Here is a 27791-nt window from a genome sequence, read left to right on the forward strand (position 1 = left end):
GGCGGCGGCGAGCGGCGCCGCTTCCCCGCACGCCCCGGGAGGGCACCGGGGGAGGCGGCGGGACTGCTCTCCTCGCTTCCCTGGAGGGAGGCCGAGGAGGACGGCCGCGTGCACCTGCCCTCAGGAGGAGCGGGGACCGGCGGCGGGAGCGGGTAGCTCGTGCCGCCGCCGCGCGCTTCGGGCGGAGCCGGGGCCCCGCAGAACCACAGGGGCGCGCCGGGAGCGACAGCATCTCCACCGCGAGGGCCCTGCGGAGGTTTTGCCTAGCTTACGAGCTCAGAGCAGCAGCAAAACAAAACCAACCAACCGAAAAAAAAAAAAAAAAAAAAAAAAAAAAAAAAAAAAAAAGGACACCAGAGCTCACTACACAGAAGCTAGCACTTACTGTGGTAAAGGCAAAAACAAACAAACAAACAAACAACAACAACAAAAAAGCAACACTTTTTCTCCCTTCCCTCTCCCCCCACAGTTTAAAATGAGCATGCTATTTCTTAAATATATTGAGAATGCTCGTGGCACTGCGCCTGTGAAAACCCTGCACCATGAGCAACTCGCTGCAACACATTGCTCACTGCTGCCTCGGAGCGCTGCCACGCAGGACGGGAGTTGTGCTGCTCGTTTGAAACCAAAATGTTACCGTGCAAACACTTCCAGCAGGAGGCAAGTCCCCAGTGGCGAGTTATACAGCTTAAATTAACTACATATATGCACATAAATTGCGAGTAATAGACTTTGCAATTAAGTGAAAAATAACAAAATAAAAATATATTTTAAAAAACCCTAAAATGTACCAACAAACGCCCCGTGCTTGCTGTGGACATTACAAAAGAAAAAGAAAAAAAAGAGAAAAAAAAGAAAAAAAACAGAGAGAGAGTAAGAAACAAAAGAGGTTCATCTTGCCATACAGAATAGGCTTCCACTTCTGCAGGACAATTTCTCCCCAGGCTACCACTGCTACTTGTATGTAAGCAATAAGTAAAAAGTAAATTGTCAAAAAGCCCTAACAGCATCATACAAACCCAAGTTTTACTTTCTCCTACAGCATACCCATGTAAATAATGATAACTCCGATTCTGGAATTGTTCAGTGTGAGCTGAAGCCCTTCTTGTCATGGAAATATGCAGCTGATGGTTAGAAGGGTTTTCCTGTAATTAACTCCCCCTGGAGGATTTGAAGTTAGCAGCAGTAAAATTACCGACAGAGTACTAACACACACCACATGCACTGGCACTCCACAGCCCAGCAGCTTTCTGCTGAAGATCAAAAAAGTAAAATAGAACAAAACCATTCCGTGGATAAAATAGAGGAGAATCAGCTTGCTTTTCTTTCTTTCTTTTTTTTTTTTTTTTTCCTTTTTAATGCTGGCAAAGGACATGTGTTATTTCAGACACCCATTCACATTTTGGCCTCCTTCACCCTAAGATGCTATTTCAAACTTGCCTTCTACCTATTCTCTCTTAAGACTGAAAGTTCTAAGGTTAATATCTCTAAACTCATCACAACTTGTGACACGTCCTGTCATCCTACCATTAAGAAAAAGTAAAATCAGTATGGCAGCTTCCAACCAAAGAGGATCAAGCAACATAAATACAAACCTCCTGCCTTACCTTCCCTCACCAGATATTTCTTTCCCAAACTGTCTTACAATGATTCAAACACACACACACACACATTGCAGAACTGCCTTTTTCAAGACTGCTGCCAGGCAGCACACTGAGCCTAGGTCTGCTTGTTCTTCACAGGGCTGAACAAAGCACTGTGCCTACAGCCCCCAGGCACAGGGGCACGTGAGTACCTGTGCAGAAATGGAATAGAATACAATTCACATCGATTCACCTATGCTTTGCAGACGAATGCGGTTCCATAAGCCACAGTCCAGTTCTTTCTGTATTTACCAACTAGAGATGCATGCCACCGTGCGGCATGTTTAGTTATCATGCGACACATTCACTTCCCACACGTGCAGGGGTGATGTCTGAGCAGGGTTTGGGACCTGGGCCGTGACATCTGCTAGGGCAGGCTGCTTTCTGCCAGACCCACCCCTTCTTGGCATCACCGCACCTCCTGGCTCCAGCCCTGCAGACCCGCACTCATTCACTTGCCCATTTTCAAGATCAAGACCAAAAGGTACGGTCTATGTTGTGCTGGCAGCGTGTTTACCTGGCACACTCATTTCTTCGGTACATTTCACTTCTGCACTTCCACACAGTCATTCCCAAACAGACTGGGAAGGCCCACTCTCAAGGAGCTTTTTGCAAATCTATCTGCACAGAGCTTGATTTGTTCCAGTTCTATTTCTGGAACACTTGGGTGTAAAAATAATCATTCAGCTCCCAACATTCACAGAAGGGCAGGTTATTCTGAATTATCTGTCTACAACTTAAAGAGGAAACACAATTGTTAAAAGATGTTAAAAAAAATAAAGTATCAGGAAGCATCCTACAGAACATCTGGAAAATATATCAGGAAAAGATGCATTAAAAAAATTCTTCTCACTTTGTTTTATCAGAAAAAAAAAGGCGTCCTGGAAGCTCCCCTAAGTTATTTGTCTTTATATTTTTAAGACAAAATTAAGAAAAGCAAGCACTTTCCCATCAGATTGTTAAAATAATATTTTTCAGACTTCTTTTTCATCCCTTGAGCTAAGGCAAAGACAACTGACCAGTCAAGTTCAATACTGTACACAATCAGTGCTCTTCACTTTCAGTCACAATGCTCTGAGGGTGGCTCCAGCTGCAACACGACTGCTCTCCAGCCCACCTCACCCCCGCCCAGTTCTTAAGAAATATGAATTAAAATAAAGAGACAAAATCACCTGTTAAGAAGCCAGATACTACATTTTCAAGCAGATAAAGATTATCCTGCAAAATCAAGTACTGGAGGGGTCAGGCTCCAGCTAGGAGAGGCTTCGATTACTCATTTTCACATGATGTTACCTCCCAGGAATAGAATTCTGACTTTCACACTTTATAAATTGTATAATTTATAAATATTTTGGTTTTGTTTCTGAACATTAAGTGAAAAGAAGAAAGAGAGAAGAGTTAACTCTTTCCATCCCAAACCATCTTCACCTCTCTTTCCGCTACCCCCAGGTACGCTGCTAGACTGACTTTTATAAATACCCATTTGGGAAAGATTTTTTTTTCCTTTGAAAAATTACCTAAAGCCTTTCCTTCCCCCAGGCAAGTTAATGTGAACTTGGGAATGGCAATTAAATTGTCAGAATTAAAAAATTTGTTTTTAACTAGAAGGTAGCCAGAAGTATAGTCATGGGGCTGGTATTGATTGTCTGAACAGAGAACATCAGTCTTCAGGTATTTATTCTGCCACCTCTGCACCAGAGGCTCTCCTTCAAATCAAATCAATCCCTGGAAAAGATTGGTTCTTGCTACTACGATGCACAATGAGGCTGCAACAGAGCTGATTGTTGTTGTTCTCTGTAGGTTTTACTGAACAATATCTAGGCTTCTGATTGTTTCTGAAGCTTTTTCACAGTTTAAAATTGTGATCTTTGCATGACTGTGAGCTCTCTGGGACAGGGAATACACCTGATTCAATTTGCAAGACACCCAGCAATTGCTAATGTGTACTTACCAGTGTACTAAAATCCATGCTACCAAGCATGCAACAATACTTTTCTGTTATTTATGCATTATTTTCCCTTAGGCAAGATCCTGTATGTTCAATTTTAGTTTTAGTTTTGTTCTGTTTTCTTTTTAGAAAAGCTTAAATAGGCAGTAGGGAACTTCTGATCCATCATTTTAAAATGCTTTTTCTTTAGAGACACGTAAAATTAATTGAAACAGAATAATTAATGATAAATTATTGATAAGTAATTATAAAACATCAAGGAAAACCCTACTGCAAATTCTAAGGATATTCACATCCTGGAACCAGGATCTGAAAATCTGGTTATGAAAATCCAAAAACAACGCTACTTTCTGACCTGAAATTGGTTAGTACTAAAAAATTATAAGCACATTTCAGAAACAAATAGATCAAGTGATTATTTAGGCTGACCCTTATGACAACTGTATCCTTTGGCTGACACACACCACACCACCATCAACAGCAAAAGCAGTTTTGTATTTGTATACATTATGTATATTATATGCAGCTTCTAGTTGAATTTCAGTTTGTACTTTTGTCATCTTATACCTCGCCAGTGGAGAGTCCGAGAACAGGAGCACTGCATGCCTACCTACACTCAAGGAGCCGTTAGCTGTGCTTTCAGAAATTAAATAAATAAGGTAAACCAGAAAATTCACTTGATACATAAATAAATCGAATGACAACAGTCAACTAGGGTATTATGCAATTAAATTCAGAATAAAATAACACCAAGAAATTAAATATAACTGAACACTGTAATGGATGTTAAATGCTGAACAGAAGGAATGACAAAAAAAATTAGCCCTATTTCAATTTCCATGGTTAGCTATCAGCTATGCTTTATCAGACAGGGCAACCTCTATTCAGCTTTATTTTGTATTGACAAAAATTGTACTCCTGTCAATTACAAACCAAGTATGAGCAATAGCCCTTGAAACAATGGCATGGATTAATGAAAATATCATTTCACTGTGAAAGATGACTAATTCTATAGTGTGCACTTATGTTTCATTCCTATGAAAAAGTAAGTTACACAAATACAGGTAGGAGCTGTAAATATTTTGCAGTAAAAATAAATGTTATTTTTCAATGTTTTGTTAAACAATATAAATATTAAACAGGAACACATGAGGAGAATACTTCAAAGGTAGTTCTTTATCCAGTGGCATTAAACAGAAAGAAATCTTGTGTCATTAAAGTCCATGGCACAGAAACAACAAACAGTATTAACAACAACAAGCCCCAAAGCAAAAAGTGGGCTAATTAATTCTACATCTTGTTCCTCTTTCTATAGAGAATGATGTAGGTCTCTATGAACATTGCTTTTAGACTACTTTATTGACTATTCTCTGTATGGTCATTTATTTTAAAGGACTGATGTCACATTTGGCATTATATCAGCTGACATATTGTAGACATTTTCTTCCAGAAATAGCTTTTTAAGGCTGAGTGCAAGAGGTTAAGATGCCTGATAGAAACTAACTTTATGACAGCAATGTTCTTCTATGTCCATACAACAGTCTTAATAATTTTAAATTAGCATGAAGTGAATATCTCCACGTGTAATACGTGTATGTATGTATACATATGCTGTAATTCACAGACTAAAAAAGAAAAATAATACCTACATTTAAATGATTCTAATTAGTGATGTGCATTCAAGGGGAAGGGTATTGTTTTAATTGTAATCAAATTATTTTTAAATATAATAAATTATAAAATCCATTAGATCACATAGACAAACATTCCAGACTAAACCCCAAAGTTCACTAGCTGTGGATTTTTATCTTGTGGTTTGTTAGAGTTCTGAAAGCAAGTGCTGCATTCATTTTGTAAATGCACTCCTATAGAACAGATAGCAGCATGTAGCTGAGTGATCCCCAAAAATAAAATGAGGAAAAAAAAACTGCTAAAAATGTGATCCGCTTTGAAAATCGCCAGGTAGGAGTTGTCAGTACCATTTATTGCTTGAACAATACTTTATGTTCTGGCATTTCTTACTATTTCTTCCATATCTTAAACACTTACACACACACACAGGGTCTGACTAAAGTTTAGCTCTAGAAGTGTTAGTTTTGTTTTCATCTATCTGTAAGGATAGGCAGATACATGCTAGGGCTAACTGAAATAATTGCTGTGAGTCTCTGACTATTATCTTTTGAAGTTACTAAGTCATAAACAGGTAATTTACCACAAGAACATGTCCAAGAATTAATGGCAAAATGACATACCCTTTTGTTGTACTTAGTAAGAACTGTATTTGTTATCACTGTGCAGAGCGTGCACAACAAGCCATCTCTCAGCTAATATGGGTGCTTAACAAATACCAGCATCGCTTAGAATAAGCAACGGTCAGGCCATCTGTGTATGGAGCATGTCCGAAATGCGGTGACCAACCTTTTGGAGTCTGGGACAATTTTATAGCACCTTCTAGGAAGGAAGGTCTAACCTTCGCTCCAGGTACTGTAACCTGCTGCTATTGGTGAGAAGCAGTTTTTACACTGACCGTGTTCTCCGGCTGCTTTTAGTGTCGCTTCAGGATGTGTCGATCCGAGGGGGTTACGCACAAATCGTCGCCGGCGCCGCAAGTCATCTTCCCAGTAGTCAAGGCGCCAGAACTCACGAGGACGACTACAATGAAACAGAGGAGCCACATATGTTAGCAATTATCAAACAGCATGGTAGCACTGAATTTCTGCATAAAGCTCTCCTTGTTTGCGCTGCCTTTTTTTTTTTCTTCTTTTTTAACCTCCCCCCTTTCTGCAATCTTTTACTTAGGTATGTCCTTGAAAATAACAATATCACCTTCCAGTCTAAGGAACTCCTTTCCCTTTTTTCTTGGAAGGTGAAATGAGCACTAAATACATCATTTTGAAATGAATTGCTGACAGTGTGATCAGTTTCCCCACACTCTAGTGGCATGTGCTCCGATTTCAGCCTCATTTCAGCCTCAGCAGGGCACCTTTCTCAGTGACTGCATTTATAAACCAGAATAGGGAAAAGGCTATTATAAATATGGTATAGCATTACCTATATTAATCAAAGTCTGTCCCCCTTCATTTTTCTTCCTAATTTGTGCCTTTTTGCACAAGGTCAGTAAATCATACCATGAATTCTTGGTCCAGAAAGTGTTAACTTTAATGAATACCTCAGTTACATGGTTATGTATGTGATAATAAAATATTACTCTGTTTAGATGTGCAGGAATTTAATTAAAATAATCTCTTAAAATATTCATTACATTTAGCCCCTGAGGCTTAGAACAACACAAGAAAATGCATTTCTTTTCCATTTACTGTTTTTAAATAAACCATTCCAGAAGAGTGAAATAGCAATCTATTTCCAAGCAAATCAGATTGGATTTCTGCTTTATGTAGTTGTTTTTTTTACATTTAATTAAAAACTACATGTTAAGATGTGTAATAATTGCTATATTGAAGGCATACCTTTAAAAAATTACATCTAGAAAAGGTTATCTCAAACTCATCATATTCCATTGTACGCTCCAAATATATGTAGATCTTTTTAATATGGTCATATATAAGTGCCAGTTACTATCTTGTTTGATGATCATGACTGAACGCCACTGTAAAACAATATTTTAGCCTAGGAAAGATATCAAGAAAACCCCACGATTCCGGGAATAGCAAAATAAACAAACAAAAAACGCCTGACACGCAGAATAGGCATGATAGGTTTATAGCCTGAAAACCTGTATGCTCAAGTTATAAAATACTGGCTTTGTTTGTTAACGTAAGTAGTACTAAAACAATAACTGGCAATGTACATATATATTCCATCCCTGGTCCAGGAGCTAATAGAAAGTACAGCTGTCAACATTGACAAATGAATAGCCATAACTAATTTACAGATCCCAATGTTAAAAATACCTGATATCTATATTCCTAGTTTTGAGATCTAACGGCAGAAATTAGTTTTATTTAACGTACACCCAGTTTCAAACACACGTAGTAACAAAAGCCACAACCATTTGCACAGCCTTCCTTCTGAACAATTCCTAGATTAAAAAGCTGACAAAATTATCCTATTAAAAAATAAATAAATAATTAAATAAAGTATATCCCTGTATCCAGCTTTGTTAAATTTGTGCTTTTTTCTAACATCAAGGAAAAAGCAGTGGTATTCTTCATCATCCTGATTTCCTAATTTCAGAAAAATGCTGAAGTATTTGCAACAAATATCTCAACATCTTATAATTGCACTTCGTGTGTTACAATCATGCTATAATTTGAGTGCTTTGGTTATAAAATCTAGTGGTTTTGGAATAATTAACCAAACAAAGCAGCATAAAACACAGGACGATTCAAAGCTCGATTAATAACTTAAAATGCTCCTTTAGCGATTATAGAAAAAAGGCAGAACGCAGCTGGCTATGTGCATGCCTTTGATAGTCGGAGAGCATGGATAGGCACTTCATCATTCTGCCTACCTACATTTATCTGTTAAAATTATTATCAAATATCAGCCAGGATGCAGTCGTGAATCACAGACTGCTCCTCGTCTTCAGGGGAATGATACAATGAGGGTCTATTCATCAGTATGGCAATCGGCACAAGTAATTAGTTCCCTAGACTGAGATCTCCTACAAAGCTTATTTCAGTCAGCACCACAAACATATGACAATGAAAAGCTAATGGAAGCTGCTAAAATTTGTTAACCTCTTCTGCCATCAATCCTTCTGGTATTCTGTGCCACAGTATTATGCAAAGATGGTAAATTATTAATTTGTCATTCATCTATCTTTCTACAGTTTTGATAGAATTAAGTGTTGTCAGCCTTCCGGATAATAATTTAAATTATACTATGTTACAATACTATGTTAAAATTATTAGAAAAATAGGAGACTGTAATCAAACTACTATCCTGAAACATAATACATCTTTAGTCCCATACCTTTACTTTCCATTCATCATACAAAATTTACGTAGGATTCCTTGTTCTTCACCAGTTCAATGACTATTCACAGTTTACAACATACCAACTATTCAACTGCTTATTTGGGTATTTATAACCATTGGCAACCACTGTGTGACGAGGGCAAAAAATTTTTCTCTTTACACACAGACAAGTACCCAACCAAAAAAAACAAAACAAAACAAACAAAACAAACAAACAAAAAAACCAACTCTACAGCCTATTGTCTAATTCTTAAAAATGAGCCATGTCTAAGAGCAGCTACTGGGACAAACGTGCATTAGTACTAATGTAAGCCAGTAAACCAGAACAACTCACTCACAGCTATGACCAAAAGGCTGCTCCAGCCCCATCCCCAAACAGGAATGCTGTAACATGCCCTCTTTACACCTCTACAGCCAGGGGGAGACAGACGTAAATACTGTTCTGACTTGGCTACAGTTTGCTAGCTGAAAGATAGAAGCACAATGAAGCAAAGGGCCAAGTAACTGGATTTTGAGAACAGTCTAGTGCTGTTAACCAAGAGGTTTTTGTTGTTTGATTTAACAACAGAAGCTTCTGGCCCTGCTGTAAAGGCTGCCATATGGACTAAAGGTGCTATATGGACTGGATCAATGAACATAAGTACTCAATTAGTGTAAGTGCAAGAGCAACGCTCCTCGGGGGACTGGGGATTTATGAATTATAAATCGTATGATTTGCATGGATTTGTCAGGGGCCTCACTAACATGATACACAGTAATTGGTGGCTCCTTAGTAACAATATTGAATGAATAAAAGCAATACTTTTATATTAAATGTCTTATTCAAATAGAAATACCATTACATTGGTTTCTTCTCAAACAGTTCTCCAAATTGCCAGCTGTGTGCTCAGATTTGAGATAAAACTTTCTTCTCGTCTCCCATTTAGCTAAGTAAATAGTTAAAATTCTACAGATTAGATGAAATACACAGTGATCAATGTAACCTTTATAATAGGATTTTAAGCATATAATGTAAAGGAAAAGGATGCTTCACTGTCATCAAAGGGAAGAAGTTTACATGCCAACATATCTTAATTCCAAGAACAAGATAGGGAAATCTATTTTCTTTACCACTTTCAAAGATTAACCCAATTGGAAACAAAGCATACCAACTGGCCTGCTAGCTTTATTATGGTACTATAAGAAACGTATTTTAGACTTGAGAATAGCCTTGAGGTCCTCATATCCTAAAGGAGACTTAAATTGAATCTAAGCAGTACAAGCACAGAGCAACGAGAGGATGATGCCACTGCTGAAGAATTACTTCTTGTAATGTTTTATGCATTGTATATTTCAAGATATTCTGTTATTTTTATGTCCACAGAATCAGTCAGTATACCAGCGTGGACAAAAAAAGTATTCTGCAAGGTGGGGAAAAGGACAGAAGCAGTAAACCTACACAAGCAACAGTTTGAGAGGTCTTGGGGCTGTCTTTGGGCCAACAGCTAATCAAGAATGGATTTTAGCACACCAAAGAAGCAAACAAGCAGATTTTTATATTAGTAAAAGATTTAAAAAAAAAAAAAAGAGCACAAAAAGAGAAACAAAGAAAAGGAGAGGAAGGTGAAAGTAGCACAACTTTACAGAAAATACCCACAGAGGCAGAGAGTAAAACTAAATTTTTAAAGAGAAACAGTTCTTGCATGACAATTATTTCCATTAAGTGCAGATATAAAACATCAGCCAATGTGAATTTTGTACTGCTAGAAATTATTTCATGGATGCACTCAGAAGCCAAGCCTGTTATCAGGCTACAGAATGAGAACACTGAAGGTAATCTTGCAGCAAGTGTAGTACCCCGTTCACATGTCCTAAATCTGCATGAAGATACCGAGGTAAATTTCCATGTGAGAGACTTGTCCTTGGAACTCTAACCGTAGGGGCAGGCAGGTAAGTCAACCTGCAAACCCAATCAGTCCTTAGGCTCTCCACTAAGGCCATCATGGGGCAATCAGTCAGTAATGCCAATTTCAGAGGGGTAACACAGAGATCTGAGCTAAATTAGTTTCACAGACAACCGAACACAGAGTGGCAACACTGCTTATTCATCAGAGGCCACATTACAGATTTCAAAAGAAATTTGGGAGAAAAAAACATTCTGAAATTTCCTCTATTTCTAACCACATGCCTGCCAAAATTTCTGGTTTTAAATGATTCAAATTTTTGGTCGCCATGGCTCATCAAATGGCTCACGCACAATATCAGGTGCTACTTCTAAATTAAGTAGGAATAGGAAATACGAATGCTTCGTTTTTTAAGAAAAAAAATGCTGGGTTATTATAACACTGGTCAATAACATTACTTACTCTATATCTAGGTAGCTTTATCTTTCATGTGAAACACTTCACGAACTCAAACCAGACATTTGCTGCTAGATATGTAAAATTTTTTTTCCAAAAAAAGCAGTAGGTATTCACATTCAACTGTCAACACAAGGATAAAAGTGATGAAGTTCTAGAAAGAACTGCAAAAATGTTGAAAGAATACTGCTAGTAGACCATAAGGCATTAAATGCGACGTACCTGCATTGATGTACCTGCTTTATCTTGAATACAGAAATCCACTGCATTTTCATGCAGCTGCATGTCTAGAATATTAAACTCAAATCTCTTGCATTTTGCCTTTCAAAATACAGCGCAACGTATCTTTATTCAACTGGCTTGATAAAATGTAATCTCAGAAATCAAGTAAAACATTTCCTGAAACCCTTCATCGCTCTTTTGATAAGCTTTCATAACTCATGATCTTAAAAAAAAGTTACACTACAGTACATTAATAAATTTAGATGTGTCTAAATGTGATTCTGAAGAATTGTTTGTGTACGAACACCATAAACAGTTTGTAATGTGATCAAAAATGTCTAACATTTCAGAAAACAGAACACTCTGAGCTTCACACTGGTAAAGCAAGACCCTGAAGACATAGCTTGACAATGAAGTTCTCAGCAACAGCATCAAAATCAGCATCTCATCCAGAAATCCCACAAACCAGTGTCTTTGTTGCCATCCACTAAACCTAACCAGAGAATAAAACTTAACCAATGCAGTAGGAAAAAGACTGCTTTACAGTAAATCAGGTACAGGATCTGATTCACAGCATTGCCTGCATTAGCAAAGCACACAGGAAAAGCTTTGGTTATATTAAGTCAGTTGCCACTAAAATATTATTTGGCCAGCTGTACTCTATCTTACTGTGTGTATTCCATAGCACTTTGCTGGTAACATATCCACTTCAGAATATTAAAGATTAATTAACTCCTGGCAATTGCCTTGAGATCCTTGGAAATACTACCTACATTACCTATATTTTCTTCAACAGCAAAACCAGTGAAAGAAGATCATGTTCACACAAACATTGGTGGGGTTCCGCCATAAACTCAATCACGGTAACAATCTATGATTATTAAGTTTGAATGCTTTCATTCTGTTTTACAATTTGTAGTCTGCTTACATTGCAGCGTAGCCAGCAACTATGTAACTAAAAACGAGGCAAAGAAAGGTACAGGTGAGGCAAAGAAAAGAATGAAGGAGAGGATGACCTGTGGGTCCCTTCCAACTCAGAATATTCTATGATTCTATGACTGAGAATGTATTTAATACTAAGAAAGACATACCATATAATATTACTGCAACATGGTGGAAATACCAGGAGAAGGCACAGACTCTATTTTTCTCCTACACGGACATTCATATTCAGTAGTTTCAGAAGAAAGATTTCCCCAAATGAAAGTAATCAGATCCCTTAAGCAAAAGACATCATGCATAGGACAGGCTCTTAAGCCCTACCACAGTTACTGCTGTAGTGACAGCAACTGGTCATAACAAAAGGCCAAGACCAGTACATAAAACTTCTCTAATATAATATCGATTATGCGTAATATTAATGCAATCTATTAGATTAGTCTACCTGCTTCTCTAAGACAACATTTTACTCTGTCTAGGAAGGATTTTCCAAAAGGTCTGTTGCCTTCATTGGTATTTCAGCGCTACCAAAAGGTGTGCTTTTTTTTCCCAGTGCTTTCATGAGAGGAAGTAGTGCCATTCTTTTGCACATCTTTCAGAAGAAATAGATGTGCAAAGTAGGGTGTGAGCTTCAGGCATAACGTTTGCATAGAATGAGCACAAAACTGTTACTCTGGGGACCTCTGTACAGTTGTAAGAGAACCTTATGTGCTTCCACTGTAAAGCAAAAATAAAAAAAATGGAGGTCAGCAAGGGAAGCACGTCCTACTAGATGTTTCAAGTTATTTCCACATATAAACAAAACAGTACAAACAGCACAGATCTGTAATTCTGAGATTTGCATTTTAAAAATTGGTACAAATGCTGTTTGAGGTCTTTAATACGGTAAATAGTCATGATATTATCTCTGTCTGAGCCATCCGTTAGACAACACAGCCACAACTCCCTGCCCAGGCCTCCCAAATTCTGTCCTTTGAATTATACTCCAAATCCACTCCCCTCTAACCAGTGTGTGCAAAACAAAAGGAAAGGAACAATGCCAATTTCAGATATTACAGAGGCTTTTTTCTGCATTGACAAGCTTTGAACCTCTCATATTAAAAGCAAACTAGACAGAAATATTGACAATAAATGTTTCAATCCTTTATAGATTATAAAGAACCACGTCACGATTAAGACAAGCCCACCTTTAAGGTGTCACTGTCCTAGGTGATGATGTTTTTAACTTCCAGTTTAAAAACAGCTCTGTTTATGTATGAGTTTATGTATTCTCTTCTTTGATCTTTATTAACCCTTTGGTGGCTACTCACAGCTGCAGCTTTTTTGGAGACAGCATTCTTTGAAGTGCTGGCATTCCTGTGCACACTGATACTTCAAACAGGGCCCACTTAAATACATGATGCAGCACCAATCATGTGTGCTGCGACCACTTTCTTACCTTAGACTGATCTTATTTTGATCACTAAAATAAAGCTACACTTTTAAAGACAGTCATCTTGCAATGCTGTTCAATTCTGTTGGTATTTCTATCAAGACTAATCATAAATTAACTGAAAACTACTCTATTGCTCTGTAAGTACTAAGTTAACATCAAATCTTTCTGTTGGCTCTGAATAAGGTTAGTTCAAACATGATTCAGGCATGGAAGAAAGAACACATCACAAATTTGCAAACCAATGCTTTGACTCAGCTGCTCAAAGGTCTTCCCAGATGTCTCACATCCTACACCTGATCACAGTCAGCAAGTTTTAGTTTCTTTTTCAAAATAACTTGAGTTCATTCAGATCCCACAAATTGCTATTCATATTAAAAATAACTATTATATGTTCCAAAAGAAGGCACACTTTTATTTTTTGATGCTTTTTCTGATAACGCAGAAATTTAGTTTGTAGTAACTAGCAACCCATCCTTACAAAAAATGAACAACAGTGCACAACAATATGGGTCAGAGGATATATTTTTATGGTAAAGCAGCTAGATAAAGCTTTATCCACTTCCTTCACCATTTCTACCAGCTCTGATGCTTTCACCACAAGCACATAGACAGAAAGGATCTATATCTTATCTTAATTCCCCACAGAACATAACGATGATTCTGTGCACTGAAATATTACACTCAGATTAATTCTTTTCAGTAGCTTGTAATTTCAGACGACAACCCTTCACCATGTCTGTACACACAGACCAACTTTTCACCAAAATGTTTCATTTGTTCTGTTCAGTTCAGTTGTTCAGTTGTTCTGAACCCAGAAGTATTAAGCACATGAATTAGAGTAAAGCATTTTCTAAAAATCTTAGCATAAACTGGCCCCAAACTTTTCAGCTACACTGCCATTACTTCTAGAAGAAACAGGATGAAATCACATTCCCACATATCTGCACTTTTAAGAGCTATGGCTAACCTACATTCTCTTCTTTTATGGCTTTCTTAACAGCTGGACTTCTCTCGCTTCTGTAAAAATGTAACAGTGCACTCCTTCAATTCAGCAATTACTTTCCTGCTGTATGCTCTTGTAACGCAAGTTCAAATTATTATTTTTTAAGGGTCCTATGCCACAAAAGTCTAAACTAATCATATTATCCTTCCCAAAAATTTTCTCTATTTTTTTCCAAAGTAAGTTGAAAATAATATATAGTAACTAAATTAATTCTGCAATTCAACATACATGAATGAGAGGAACAGAAAAGATAGCAAGTGACTTAGGTACAAAATCTGTAGCATTCCAGTCCAGAATGAACCTATACGAGCTCTGTTAAAGATGATTTTTCTTCAAATTAGCCTGCCAAAACATTTTCCATTCAGGAAAGAAGAACATATTGGTCCCCGTGATTGGAATGATACTCTCCAAATTGTGAGAAATAAAGCAACTTTGGCCTGCTTACACCTGGCATTTATTTTGTTGGTTCTTTTTAACCTCGAATAATAAACAAAAGAAAGTTGTCTCTGGAGTCCTTAAATGACAAGATATACATACTTTATTTATTTCATGGACAGAATTTGAGTGCATCTTGGGAGACAGGAAATGCCTCCTTTAAGCTCGTGCTTAATCACAAATTAATTTGAACTCACTTGGCACTCAGCTTTGAAGTTTACTATGGGCCACAGGTCTGAAGTCTGCTGCATGTTTAACTACTGTTAAAACAATATCTCAGAAAAAGTTATCAGTTTAGATTGCAGGTTAGGACAATAAAATCTCACAGACCATCCAACTTCAAAACTTCCATGCATCTCCTCTACTCTCTGTATTGGAATGATGATATAATTAAAATCAAAGCTTGCATAATTTCAAAAGCAAACAAATAAAAACCAACAACAAAAAAAAAGCACCAGCATTCCAGCATGATTTCAAGGCTAACACACCTGTCAAAGCTTTAATTCAGGCTTTAAAATCCTGAGGCAAGCAAGAATCTGGGAAACGACTTCATCGGGTGATGATTGCAGGAACATATGTAAGTAAGATTTCAAGTAACTGCAAACATTGCATAGCTCTGAGAGACAGGAAACAATAAGTACAAACTGGCAAGACCACTAGGAGCACACAGAGTAAGACTCCTAACTGTTAGCATAATACCATAGCATGGTCAGGAAGCAACAGGACCAAGAACCCTTACAAATGTTTAACTTACTTACTATGTTTCTCGTTTACAAGTCTTGTAAAAGGTATCTAAAAATAAAAACACACCACCACATTATTATTTTTCAGGCCACACAGAGCACATGGTACTTAGCCAAGGTTTAAATGAAGGAAAGAGTAACTTGAAAACCTTATCTTCTGTTAGAGTGTTGTCACACACTACACGGTCAATGAAGTGGAAGGTTGGCAGTTAGCACACATGGCAAGGAGACAAGCTCTAAGTTGCTCTATCACACCACCAGCAAGGGAAGATGCTGCCCAGGAGCAGCCCCTTGCCAGGCAGCAGCCTCTGCAGGCACAGAGCCCATGAAAACCAGGCAAGAAACTGCACCTGTGCTCTACCACTGAGAGTGGAGAAGCAGTATTAGGGGATGGCAGTCCAGTCAGATGAGACAGGTGTTCACAAGACTGGGAGCTGATGTGTGAACTTCTGTTTGGAAACATGGAAGTACATATCTGGGGTGAGCGTCAAGAAGGTAGAAAGGCACTCTATAGCCAGTTTTTCTGCTCAGCTGCCATCCAGCATTTAGATAATTCAAGTACTACCTCATTTGTGATCTCTGAGTTCTATTTGACCTTGCCTAAGTATCTGCAGCTTTAATCTCCCACGCTACTGAAGCTAGACATGACTACAGACAGCCAAGGGTCAGAAAGGCTCTGAAGCCAGTAGCCAGTTCCTTCTGAAAATCACACTTATCCCATAGCTATATTAATGAAAGGCAAGTGCAGAAGCCATTCTTAGTAATGTTAGGAGTGTTACTAAAGGGTTACTTGCAGAAAAGCACATATCCTTACTTTACACTCAAAACTAACAGCGTTAACATTTTAATCTATCATTCAGGAACAGAACTGGTAACAAAGGTTGTTAGAACTTAGATGCAACAAACCAGGAAATGTTTCCTACTTCATTTCAGTGAACTTAAAAAAAAGCATACCAGCCCTCACCCCTTTGTCAGTATCCATAGAGATACATGCTATAAGACAATGCAATTTTTTCTTCAGTAATGATATTACCTCTCTTGACAAGGTTTCCAACTTTTCTCTCTCCAGCCAGCTACTCTTTTATTTGCTTTTAGGACAAACTTACCAGCCTTCTGAGCAACCAGGGTTAAAGTCAAATGTAAAAAAAAACAAAAAACAAAAAACAAAAAAAAAAAAAAACAAAGAAAAAAAAAAAAACAAAGAAAAAAACACAGAGCGTTCTCAACATGAAGCGGTTCTTCTCAACACAGCACCTCATCATGGAGAAGAAGAATGTAGACAGCTGTCATTCACAACTGGAAACAAAAGCCCCATGCAGCAAACAATCCCTAAACCACAGCCCCTTAAGATGACTGAGGCATTTCCCTATCGAAAGGGAGAATGGAGCAATGTGGGTTAACACACTGTAGTGCATCCAACCACATCACTGCAGCATCACCCCAAGCAGTCTGAGGCTGCCTGTTCCTCCCTCCCAAAGGAGGGACATGATGGCACCTGTTGAAGACCCTCGAAATGGCTGCATCTTTTCTCACCAAAAGGCTAGCCTCAAATTCTGCATCAAAAATGTCAGTAGTAGCTTAAGGTGAGAATAAGCTGAGCATCTATGACTTCTCCTTTACTACTCTGCCAACTCTTGGCTATTTCCAGCTCAGGGAAGTTACTGAGCCTTACATGGCTTGTCTACTACCATTATCATCTTCCTTCTAATGTGCCTCTCCTCCAAGTACCCACCCAGAATGGAGAAGCAGACTTCAAACAAATGCAAGTAGCAGCAGCCCCAATTCTCAGGGTCGGAGTACAGATATGTGGAAGAATTACTACTGTGAAAAAACAGCACACTAGGACCGTCCTAATTTCTTTTATAATAACATCATTTAGGCTTCAAAGTAAGGAGTTTTAGGAGGCCTGGAGAAACCTCAGTTTCTAGACTACATAATTCCACTTGTGTGTATAAATGAAGTACCTGTACAGCATGTGATACTGTTAGCGTTTATGAAAAACAACTGAAAAGAACAATCAGTTAGGTATTAAAGAAGCCCCTAACAAAACTATATATCGCATATTTAAAATCCAGGATGTAAACATGACAGCAGAAGTCTTCAGTGCTGTACAATTCTCCATATTATTATTATTATTATTATTATTATTATTGAGTTGTTAATTCCTGATTTAGGTAAATTCTCCAGAGAATATTATTTTTATTTAAGACCATCTTGCTGTTAAATAATCATGCATATATTTAGAAGTGTAATTTAGGTATACTGCATCACAATGCATTTTTTCTTCCTTGAATATAACCTTCTTCCCACATGCATAAACTACATGTATAATTACCTGTAAAGCCACATCTTTGTCCATTATTCAGCTTTAGAAATAATCATGTGTCATGTTAAACTAAGATAATTTCTCATTTCAATAGCTTAAGAAGAAAAATTTAAGAGCTCAAACATTTTGATACAGTAATATAGTATGACTTTTCCAAGAAACCTTGTTCACAAAGTTTGTTACCTACACCACAGAATTTGTTTGTTTCCCCTGAAGGGGTATAGGAAAAATAAAATAAAAAATCATGAACAAATCAGTTTGCTTTTTTAAAGCAATTCATGATTTTTAGTTTAGATTGTTTCAAATACTGAACTTACACAGAGCGACTTAGTACAACATTTTTCAACTAAAAATTAAAAATACAGTAAAGAAAGCAATGGTAAAAGGACTCAAAATCTGATCTTTTGCTACAGCTTCTCAAGGTCACCAGGATTCATTTTCAGTATCACGCACCATTAACATTTACTTTGTTGTACCAGTCACTAAGAGGGATAGAGAATATGGCTTTCACAAGAGGGATGGCTTTCATCTGGACTTTCACCCTCTTTATAGGGAATAACTTTGCTAAACTTTGGAAATGAAATACATGTGTGAAGCGACAGGGGAAAGCAGCAAATCACAGCAATAGCTACGGATTACTTACCAAACTGTATGATAGAAATAACCAATCTTTGATACTAATCACTGCAAGATGGTATTTTCCCAAGAAAAAAAAATCCAGTGAGGGAAGGGGCCAAAAAGAACAGAGACAGGCTGACAATTATCACAGAAAGATTACAACACATCATGGGATTTGCGATAAAGAACTTAAGGTATTGCTTTATCTTTACTAAATTTTAAGCACTTGGAACAAAATTTTGTAACTCAAAATCAGCTATGTTAGGACAATTTTATTTTTTCTACATGGAAGCTAGTGCCTAAAGTATTTATTGCATCATTTCTGCGCAAAGGTGCCAAATGAAGCCATGGTGATGGCCACATCTGCCATCACTGTTGGCATACAACCAGTAGATGCCTGCTAATAGCAAAACGCCTTTGAAGATGCTGCCCATTCTTTCCATGATCCTTTTCAGATACCCCCATATCACAGGCCAAGACGGTGACTTTGTGTGCATCAAACTCACAGAGAACAGACTTAGTTCACATCATGACAAATACACATAATTCCACAGATCAACTAAGCAAAATTTCAGAATATCATCTTAAAAAAAAAAAAAAAAACAGTCAAGCTTTCTCTGAAGAGACTACTCTAGACAGATTGAGATGCACTGGGACAAATACATTTCAGTTATCTTTCTACAGTGCTCTCTACGTTCACTGCAACATAAGCAGCACAAAGGAGGACATTATTTCATTCAAATAGAGAACAGACAAAGTGCCTTTGTTGTTGAGGCAATAAAGAAAGCATCTAGATATAGAAGTCACTGAAGATAAAAACGTGAGAGTTGAGAAGCCACAGGGAGGGATTACGCTGACATGATCTGCTAGTGATCAAGAAGAGAAAAGAGAGTTGGGAATCAGTAGGAGAAAAGGTAGAATAGAATTGGGAATCAGTAGGAGAAAAGGTAGAGTAGAATGGGGATGCCATAAAACCAGGTCTGCCTAGGACAAAAACCTGCAGAAGGCAAATGGGAAATCTGATGTAGCATGAATGGTGACAGAAATTGCAGGCAGTCAACAGCATAAAGTGAAGACACAGAGAGAGTGAGAGGGAAGGAGAACGAGAATATTTCTCCATCTAATTAAGGACTGTACCATGTACACACAAGTAGTGGGGCTTATTAGAACATTAAAGGTGATTCCTATGCTACTGCTACCTAAAAACAGGACCTTAACACTATCCTACGTTATCAGTCTGGTGCTCATTCAGTGTTTTTCAGAAGAGGAGATATGAAGCAGAGCATATATCTAACACATACTGGTACCACTTCCAAAACTTCTCTATCGTGAAGTAATCTCGCAGTTGCTCAATAAAACAGCAAAGATTTCAATCCTGCAGGTCATTTTTCATAACAAATGTCTCAACCGCCCTATCATTTCCCCCATAAAACTGAGAAGAATAAATACCTCTCCAATCCAGAATCACATCTTAGCATCCTCAGCAGGAGTAGCAACAGCATCATGAAAGTTATCAAATGAATCCATCCGAAACTGTCAACATTTTAATGATGTTGAGATTCTTTAGGTGACAACAGGTAACACTGTGCCTTTTCATGTTTTAATCATGAGCTTGTCAACATGCTCCGACACATAATGAAGTAAGGCAATGCTGGAAAACATGCTCCAGAACACATAGTGCAAAAATTGCCAAACGCTTTAAAATGACAATGAGGGCCATAAAGCACATTAGTATAAAAATTAAAAAAAAAAAAAAAAAAAAAAAAAAAAGCTCCTGGTTCCCAGTTATGATAAAGCCTCTCTTTCAGCAGTTCTTTAAATGAAAATCTCTCAAAATAAGGTTTGCTCTGAAAGTAATGCCTTCTATTTTAGTCTGCTAGCAAAGACGTGTCATTGAATTCCTCCATGCACAAAAAAAATGGCACCCACTGACATTCACTGATGCTTGCTGAATATTTACGGAGACGAAAAAGTGAATGTAAGCATAATGAGGCAGTGGGTGGTGACAGTGGGTCATTTCTGCTGGTGCAGATTTTTATGAGCACAGCATGCAGGGTCTTGTACATCACTGGTGAAAATGCTAATGGTAGTGACTATGTTGAAAAAGAGTGTTTTGTAGCTGAAAATTTGTTCTACCAAACAATGTTATTGTGTTCTTTGCATCTATTGTAGTTTGCATAAAAATAAATAGGAGGCATTACTTTCAGAATAAGGATGCATCAAGGACTAATAAACACTGAAGTTGGAAAATATACTTTATTTTATTCTTTAAAAGAATAAATATTTACTCTTTAAAAGCTTAGGATCAAAAAATGATTGCCTCACTACGGCAGAGTGAGTACTCATGAAAACAATTTGCTATGTTCGTAATTTCAATAATACTATTTCAGTAATCAAACTTTAATGTTATTTAGAACCAGTGGTCTTAAGAGATGCATAATAAAACCCACAGGTACAAATGGCATGATAACTGCATCATGTGTTGTGGGTTTTTTTTGTATATATGGAATGATCTATTTAAAAAGTAAAAATATTTTTGTATTTCTAGCAGTATCATACAGTGAAATAACATTTTTGACATAAATGCAATACTACTCACCAGCATATGCTTTGTGTTTCTAAATATCATAAATGAGGAAGTTGCCTTAAAGTCCATTCATGTACAGGGTCAATATTCCTAGACCTGACATACAAAAGGATTTCTAAAACCAAACTTGTCATTTTTTTTGTTTATTTTATATCTATTTTTTGCTCTTGTTCAACCTCCTTTGAAGTTAGTCTTCAAAGCTTCAATATCAACTGGAATGCAGCATTAAGGATTTTACGACACTATGCTACTTAAACTTTTATTGTTTTGTTGAGAAATCATAATCAGAAGGATTAAGCTCTTGTATTTGGCTTTTTTTCTCTTTTTGTATCTTTTTGCAATTTACTCTTTTTTCTTCCAAACCCACTGTGCCATAAATCTGCAGCATACCCTCTTAGTCTTTGCACATAGACAAAATAATGCAGTTTACACTAAAACATGCTCAAGAAAAAAAATTAACATTCTTTATCATTTTCTAGCAGAGACAGTTAATACTCCCAGGCTACATTAATAGAATCTTTCTGGCATTGTAGAAAGTTTGATAGCACTCTTATTTCAACGTCTGAATTTTTCTCCTTTTTTGACAAAGACAAATGATTGCCATCAATCAAGATCCAATCGGGTATACACAGAGTCAAGCAAATGCATCACTCTTTACTGGTTTTCCTGCTATTTGTGCAGGCTTTGCTCCATATTATTTTATAGAATGATCAAAAAAAGCAGCCATAAGATAGATCATTCACACCCACCGTAAAATTAACTTTCATGAATAATGAGAGTTTTAAACCTCAGATAATGTATATGTTATACAGAAGATATTGCTGGAGTTCATTTCTGGCTAGAGATTATGTAAATGATACTATATGACCTTTTTCATTACAAACAGGACATGCAAAACACATATTATTTCATACATCATTCTAAAGCAAGCCAGTACCTAAAGGAGAATCATTTATAATGTTCATGGCGAAGTGCAAGGTTGCAAGAAAATGATATAAAGTACTTGTGATATTTTTGACCACTCCTCCCCCTTAACCTGTTACTTATGTGTATGTGGACACACTAGAAGTACCTAGAATATGTTTATCTCCTTGCTTTTTCTTTATAAAAAAAATTAGTATTTTCTTCCTTGATCTGAAGACTAAACCATTGATAATAATTTGTCAATCAAGAGTAAGAATGTAGAATTAATAGTAATATAGAGCTATATTCACACAATGACTGAATAAGTCATTCAATGTTTTATGTAAAACAGTATTTAAAATCACTTTCCTTATGCTATTTCCTTAGTACTGAACAATAAGCTGAGTAAAGTTAAATTGCTTAAAGATTTCCCAAAGATAAAAAGGTACCATTCACCGTGAAGGTTAGACAGTAGATACACATATGGAATCAATGACAAACTCTGTGAAAGATCCAGCCAACCAAGCTGTGCTCAGAGAGCAGTGTTTCAGACTTCTCTTTTTTGCACCAATGAAGAACAAGTAGAGTATGTAATGTATTTTAAATTTAGAGACTTACACAACTCTTAAGTATTTAAGGACCTACATCAAAACAGCTAAATAAATAGACAAATACAAATATATAAGTAATAATGTATATGATATATACAGTATATATTTTAATATTGTGCAGTCAAAGAAATGCCTATTTCAAAACATCAAGTTACAATGACTACTATTCTCGCATCGCACCTACATAGCCACGTTAAACATCTTAACTGCTCTTTGTTCTCAGTACTGATTTCAAACATTCTGTTTATAATTTCTGTCCTATAATTCCACATTCTTCCAATAGAGAGGTTCACTGGCTTCCACTGCTCTACTGCACATCACAATTTTTTTTTACTGCTGATCCACAAGGTGTGGATTTAGTTATATCCCTAACTTCACACTGTGGTACCATTACACTGCGGTACTTCATACTGCGGTACACAGTGGTACCTCCTCAAGTTGTGCCAAGGGAGATTCACGCTGGATATTAGGAAACAGTACTTTTCCAAAAGAGTGGTCAGGTGCTGAAATGAGCTGCCTAGGGAGATGGTGGAGTCACTGCCCCTGGACGTATTCAAGGAACCTTTAGACTCTGTGTTGAGGGACATCATTTAGTGAGAACTACTGGTATAGGTGGATGTTTGGACTGGATGATCTTGTAGGTCTTTTCCAACCTTGGTGTTCTATGATTCACTTCTCCAGTATAAATATACTAGTAACAATCCTTGTCCTTAAATCTACACAGTCTTTCACTGCCATAGACTATTTTCCTTGCTACCTGGGTGGGCAATCCCTCTTTATTGCTGACAGACATTTGAAGGAACACGAGGGAGAAAGCGGCTGGAAAAGGACACTTCTATGTCTTCAGGGAAAAGCAACGTACTTCAGAACCAAATGATACTGAGCATCACATTTGAACTAAGTTTCTCAAATATCATTCGTCACTGATACCATAATTTCTCAACTTCTCAGGACTAAATAAGAAACACTGGACTCTAAACTGGGGGATGCTGAAAATGCAGAGCGTTTAAACTCAATAGCTGCTTTTCTTCTTGAAAAGTATTTAATGGCCAGCTGCTTTGAAAATCTGTCAGAGACTTCTTAATCTCTCCTGTGCTGCCATCTGTAATTTGGGAATAACTACATGTAACTGTTAAAAGATGCTCTGAAAATATGCCAAGTCAGATACTGTAACGTAAGCATTACAGAAAAACTCATGGGCTTCTGTATTAATTATAGTACATGGATCTATTTCACACTTAGAAGCAAAATAAAAGTTACTTTAAAATCAGAAGACAATTTTAACATAGCAAGGAGAAGCTCAACTACAGACAGCAATCCAATGCCAACAACTTTTGCATAGTTGCTTAGTGATTGTTTCTCATTGCACTAAATGAGACAATGGTCTCCTGAAAACAAGATCATGAAATCCTCTGATGAAGAGCTTTATAATAATACATATATACACACAATATTACATACACACAATATAATATATACAAGACCAAAATATGGTTGAATATGTAACATACACTCTGACAGCGTAAAGGTGGAAAATAATAGAAACAAGCTATCATTTGGGAAATTACGGCCAATCTAGATTTTGTAGAAATAGCTAGAACAATTTTATTCAATGTTTTTAAGATGATAGCATTATAACTCTAAAAGGAAATAATTTTCCCTTCTCCACTTCCTTCAGCGGCAGGTCTTTAAGTACTTAATGTGATACAAGTATCCTTCACTTCACACTTTTCTAAAGCCATTGCTCTCATGAGCCACAGCGCACTCCCTCTCCAGAGGCCTCTGTGCTTTCTACCCCCATTTCACAACCCCACATTTTTCTACAGGTCATGAGCCCTTCTGGACATCTTCAAATCCCTTCCCACCAACAGGTGAATGCATTTACACACACTGTTTTCTGCTTTTCTTGCCATTTCATTCCACCCCTCTCTTCAAGTCTAAAACTCTTCAGCAGTAGAATAAGCGTACCACAGAAATACAGTAATTCAGGCTGTCAATGACTAGTTTCCTATTTGCCTTCTACTGGGTCATTTGAAGCCAATGTATATGCTAAACACACACCAGGTGCTCTACATACCACTCATTTTCCCCTCTCCAGTTTCCTCATTAACCCTGAAATATTAGTGTTCTAAGCGCTCAGGTTATCATGCTTCCCCATAAAGCAATTTCAGCCAACTACCAGAGCTACCTTAGAATTCATGGTAACATCATTTACCCAGACTAACACTGCCCCAAGGACAAACCCAGGGGAAGAAATTTTTTCAGTGTAAAACAGGAAACTGTCTTCAGTGCAAGACCTAAGCTAATCAGAAGTCCTAAGTTACAGATCTAATAGTCAGCACTGCTTAAGTATTGTAAATATATTTAACTGTTGTGAAGAAAACAATCTTTTCCGGAGTTTTTATTATCCTTCTCCCAATCATGTTCCAAATATGAAAGTAAGCCTCCAGAACCATGTCTGCATAAAGCACAGGCATAAATTGGATACTGCAACACCCAGCACCTATCCTGTTCGCATTAGCTAGAGTAAATGCAAGTATCACCTCAAGAAGGGAGAAATTAATCACTTCCTTATGATCTAGCACCCTAAATCTTTACAGACATCCTTCTGACCATGCTCTAATAGACTGAATGTTTCATTATATTTAATGTTATTTTGTAATATTATGCTATTGTGTAATTTACTTAGAAATGATTATGCAGAATTTGCCTTGTGTGTAAATACTAAGTCGCTACAATAAGAGAAAAATAAACAGAACTGGTTTTGTCTTTAGATTGTATAAAAACAACCTGCTCTTCAGTTTGAGCTGATAAAGGCATCAGATATTCTAATTCAAGATAAAAACAAGTTACATTAGATTTAAAAGCATAGTTAACTGAAACAAATTAACGATGCCATGTAATGACAATGTGCTTGAATCCACACTTTGTTATTTCTTCTTTTTTTTTTCTTTTATGTTAGCCTTGCCTTCTGCTGTTTAAGGAAAAGAACTTGCACTGTCAACAATTTTGTTCAAATAGAGAAACTGAGAAGCCTGGACTCCCAGGCACAACTGAATGCAGAAATAATTTACACGGTTAAGGTAAATTATAACATGCTTGCAGGATTAACTGAGGGCAAAAGTTACCTTAGGTATGGATACAGGCATGAGAGTTCAACGTCTGGCTTGTTCTTTGACCTAAACAACTTCTAGATTGATGTCTAACAGCACATGCTGCCATACAGTAAAAATAGAAGTTTATATTTCTCAATACTTCCTAGTTTACGTATCCCAGATTTTTGAGCAAACAGAAGATATGTAATGATTTAATCCCTTAAACACTTTTCAAATGGCACTATGTGTATATCATGTAATTGAATCAATAAATTTTCATGGCTCAGTGTTTACCTTTTGCTGCAGAATAAATCGTAGTACAAGAACTGGTTACAGCCATTATACTGCTAATGTGGCAAATACTATAGAGTCAGTTTGAGTAAACTCTACAGGGTTACAAGGTCAAAATAAAAGACTGCATAATTTATCAGATCAGGCAAATCATTTTGAAAGTACAGAGTTAAGTGCGGCATTAGCTTGAGATTACCGTCTTTCATGAATAAAGGTTAGAATCAATGTTTATTCAGTCATACTATAGATGGCATGTCCTGTATAAACTTCATTCATTTAAAGAAATCCTTCTTGACACTGTCACTATTTACAACACTTGAACATAAGTAATGCATACCGTTCTTTTAGGATTACTATCCCAAATCATCTAACATTGTTGATCTTACAAAATACCAAGTCCTAGATTTTCAAAAAAATACCTCAAGTAACACCATACCTTTCAGTAACGAGAATAGTTTTTACTTCCATAATGCTTGTTGACGATTTACTCACAAAAATAGCATGACACAATCCTGTCTACACAATAGAAAATTGCTAAAATATGTTGTGTTATCTTTTCCTGGCCACATGAATAAACAAAAAACTAAAGAAACCAACACAAAGGCCACCTAAAAACCACGATGTTTCACAGTTTAGGTTTCATGGCTTTTTTTTATTTTTGCAAAATATTACTACAAATCTCAATTTCTGACCACTTTTTACTTTTGGCCTTTATGTTATAACATTAAATGCTTCCTATTGCTGTTTACCAGTTAAAAAATTCAGTATACTTCAAGCAAGATGAGCTATATAAGAAACGAAGAATAAAAAAAGCAAAATACAATTAATTTAACCAGTGAAGACTGACTTTTTGGATGCCTAGAAATAAAATTGTTTTCTAATTCTTTTTATAGAGTGGAAAATCAGTCACCCTGGAACAAATATTTTGTGATGGAATTTTTTAGGAAATAAATCTACAGAGTTATTTTTGGCTTAAGTTTAACATGTTAAGAGATAAAAACAGGAGAAACTTATTGAGGAGTGAGAATACAAAAATATTTAAATATATTAGCAGCAGTACTAGGAATACAGAAATGATCGTGGAGAAGTATTAAACCTTGCTATATGTACAAAAAATAAGTAGGATGCTAGTCAGGCTCTCTTAACTTTCTTCAGTAAGTTAACTATCCAAAACACTACCAAGAATTGGAAATTAATTTTTGCGGTAAGAAAGTAGTTTACATTTGCTAAGGAGGATAAGACATATAGACACTTATACTGTATGAAAGCTTTCCCCACCAATGGAACAGCAGAAGGGCCTACAAACCTTAGAATATGATGCACATTACCTATCTCCTATCTTTCCAGTGAACAGAGAAGCTACCTGAAAGAAGAAATGGCTGCTAATCACATAGAAGAATTCTGGAAAACAACTGTTACTTTTTAAACAATTTATCAGGAAAATCAAAGAAGAAATCTTGCAATAGAGACATGAGTCACTTCTGACACACAAAAGTAGACATTTTGAATGAATATTCTGTGAATATAACATACAGAATCATATTGTTTACACCACCTCGAATATCCTCATCACAGTTTCCCACTTGTTGGGAGAATAATGACTAATTGCACAAGAAAGCGTAACAAATAAAAAACAGAAAGAAAAGACTAAAAATAGGAGAAGGTAAGAGAGAGAAGAAAAGAAGTAAAGAAGGACACATTGTCAGAAAGTTG

General features: G+C 36.8%; 1 protein-coding gene across 6 annotated transcripts in view; it reads right to left on the reverse strand.

The window, feature by feature from the left end:
* Nucleotides 1-27791, reverse strand: part of LRBA (LPS responsive beige-like anchor protein) — a 367496-nt gene that overhangs the window by 168692 nt on the left and 171013 nt on the right. For all 6 annotated transcript variants that reach the window (XM_085222195.1, XM_085222196.1, XM_085222197.1 and 3 more), the window contains exon 38: nucleotides 6119-6243. In XM_085222195.1, the coding sequence (XP_085078321.1) occupies nucleotides 6119-6243 (125 nt within the window). The remainder of the gene's footprint in view (nucleotides 1-6118; nucleotides 6244-27791) is intronic.

This window comes from Meleagris gallopavo, chromosome 4 (assembly GCF_905368555.1).
Source record: "Meleagris gallopavo chromosome 4, MGAL_WU_HG_1.1, whole genome shotgun sequence".
Taxonomy (NCBI): Eukaryota; Metazoa; Chordata; class Aves; order Galliformes; family Phasianidae; genus Meleagris; species Meleagris gallopavo.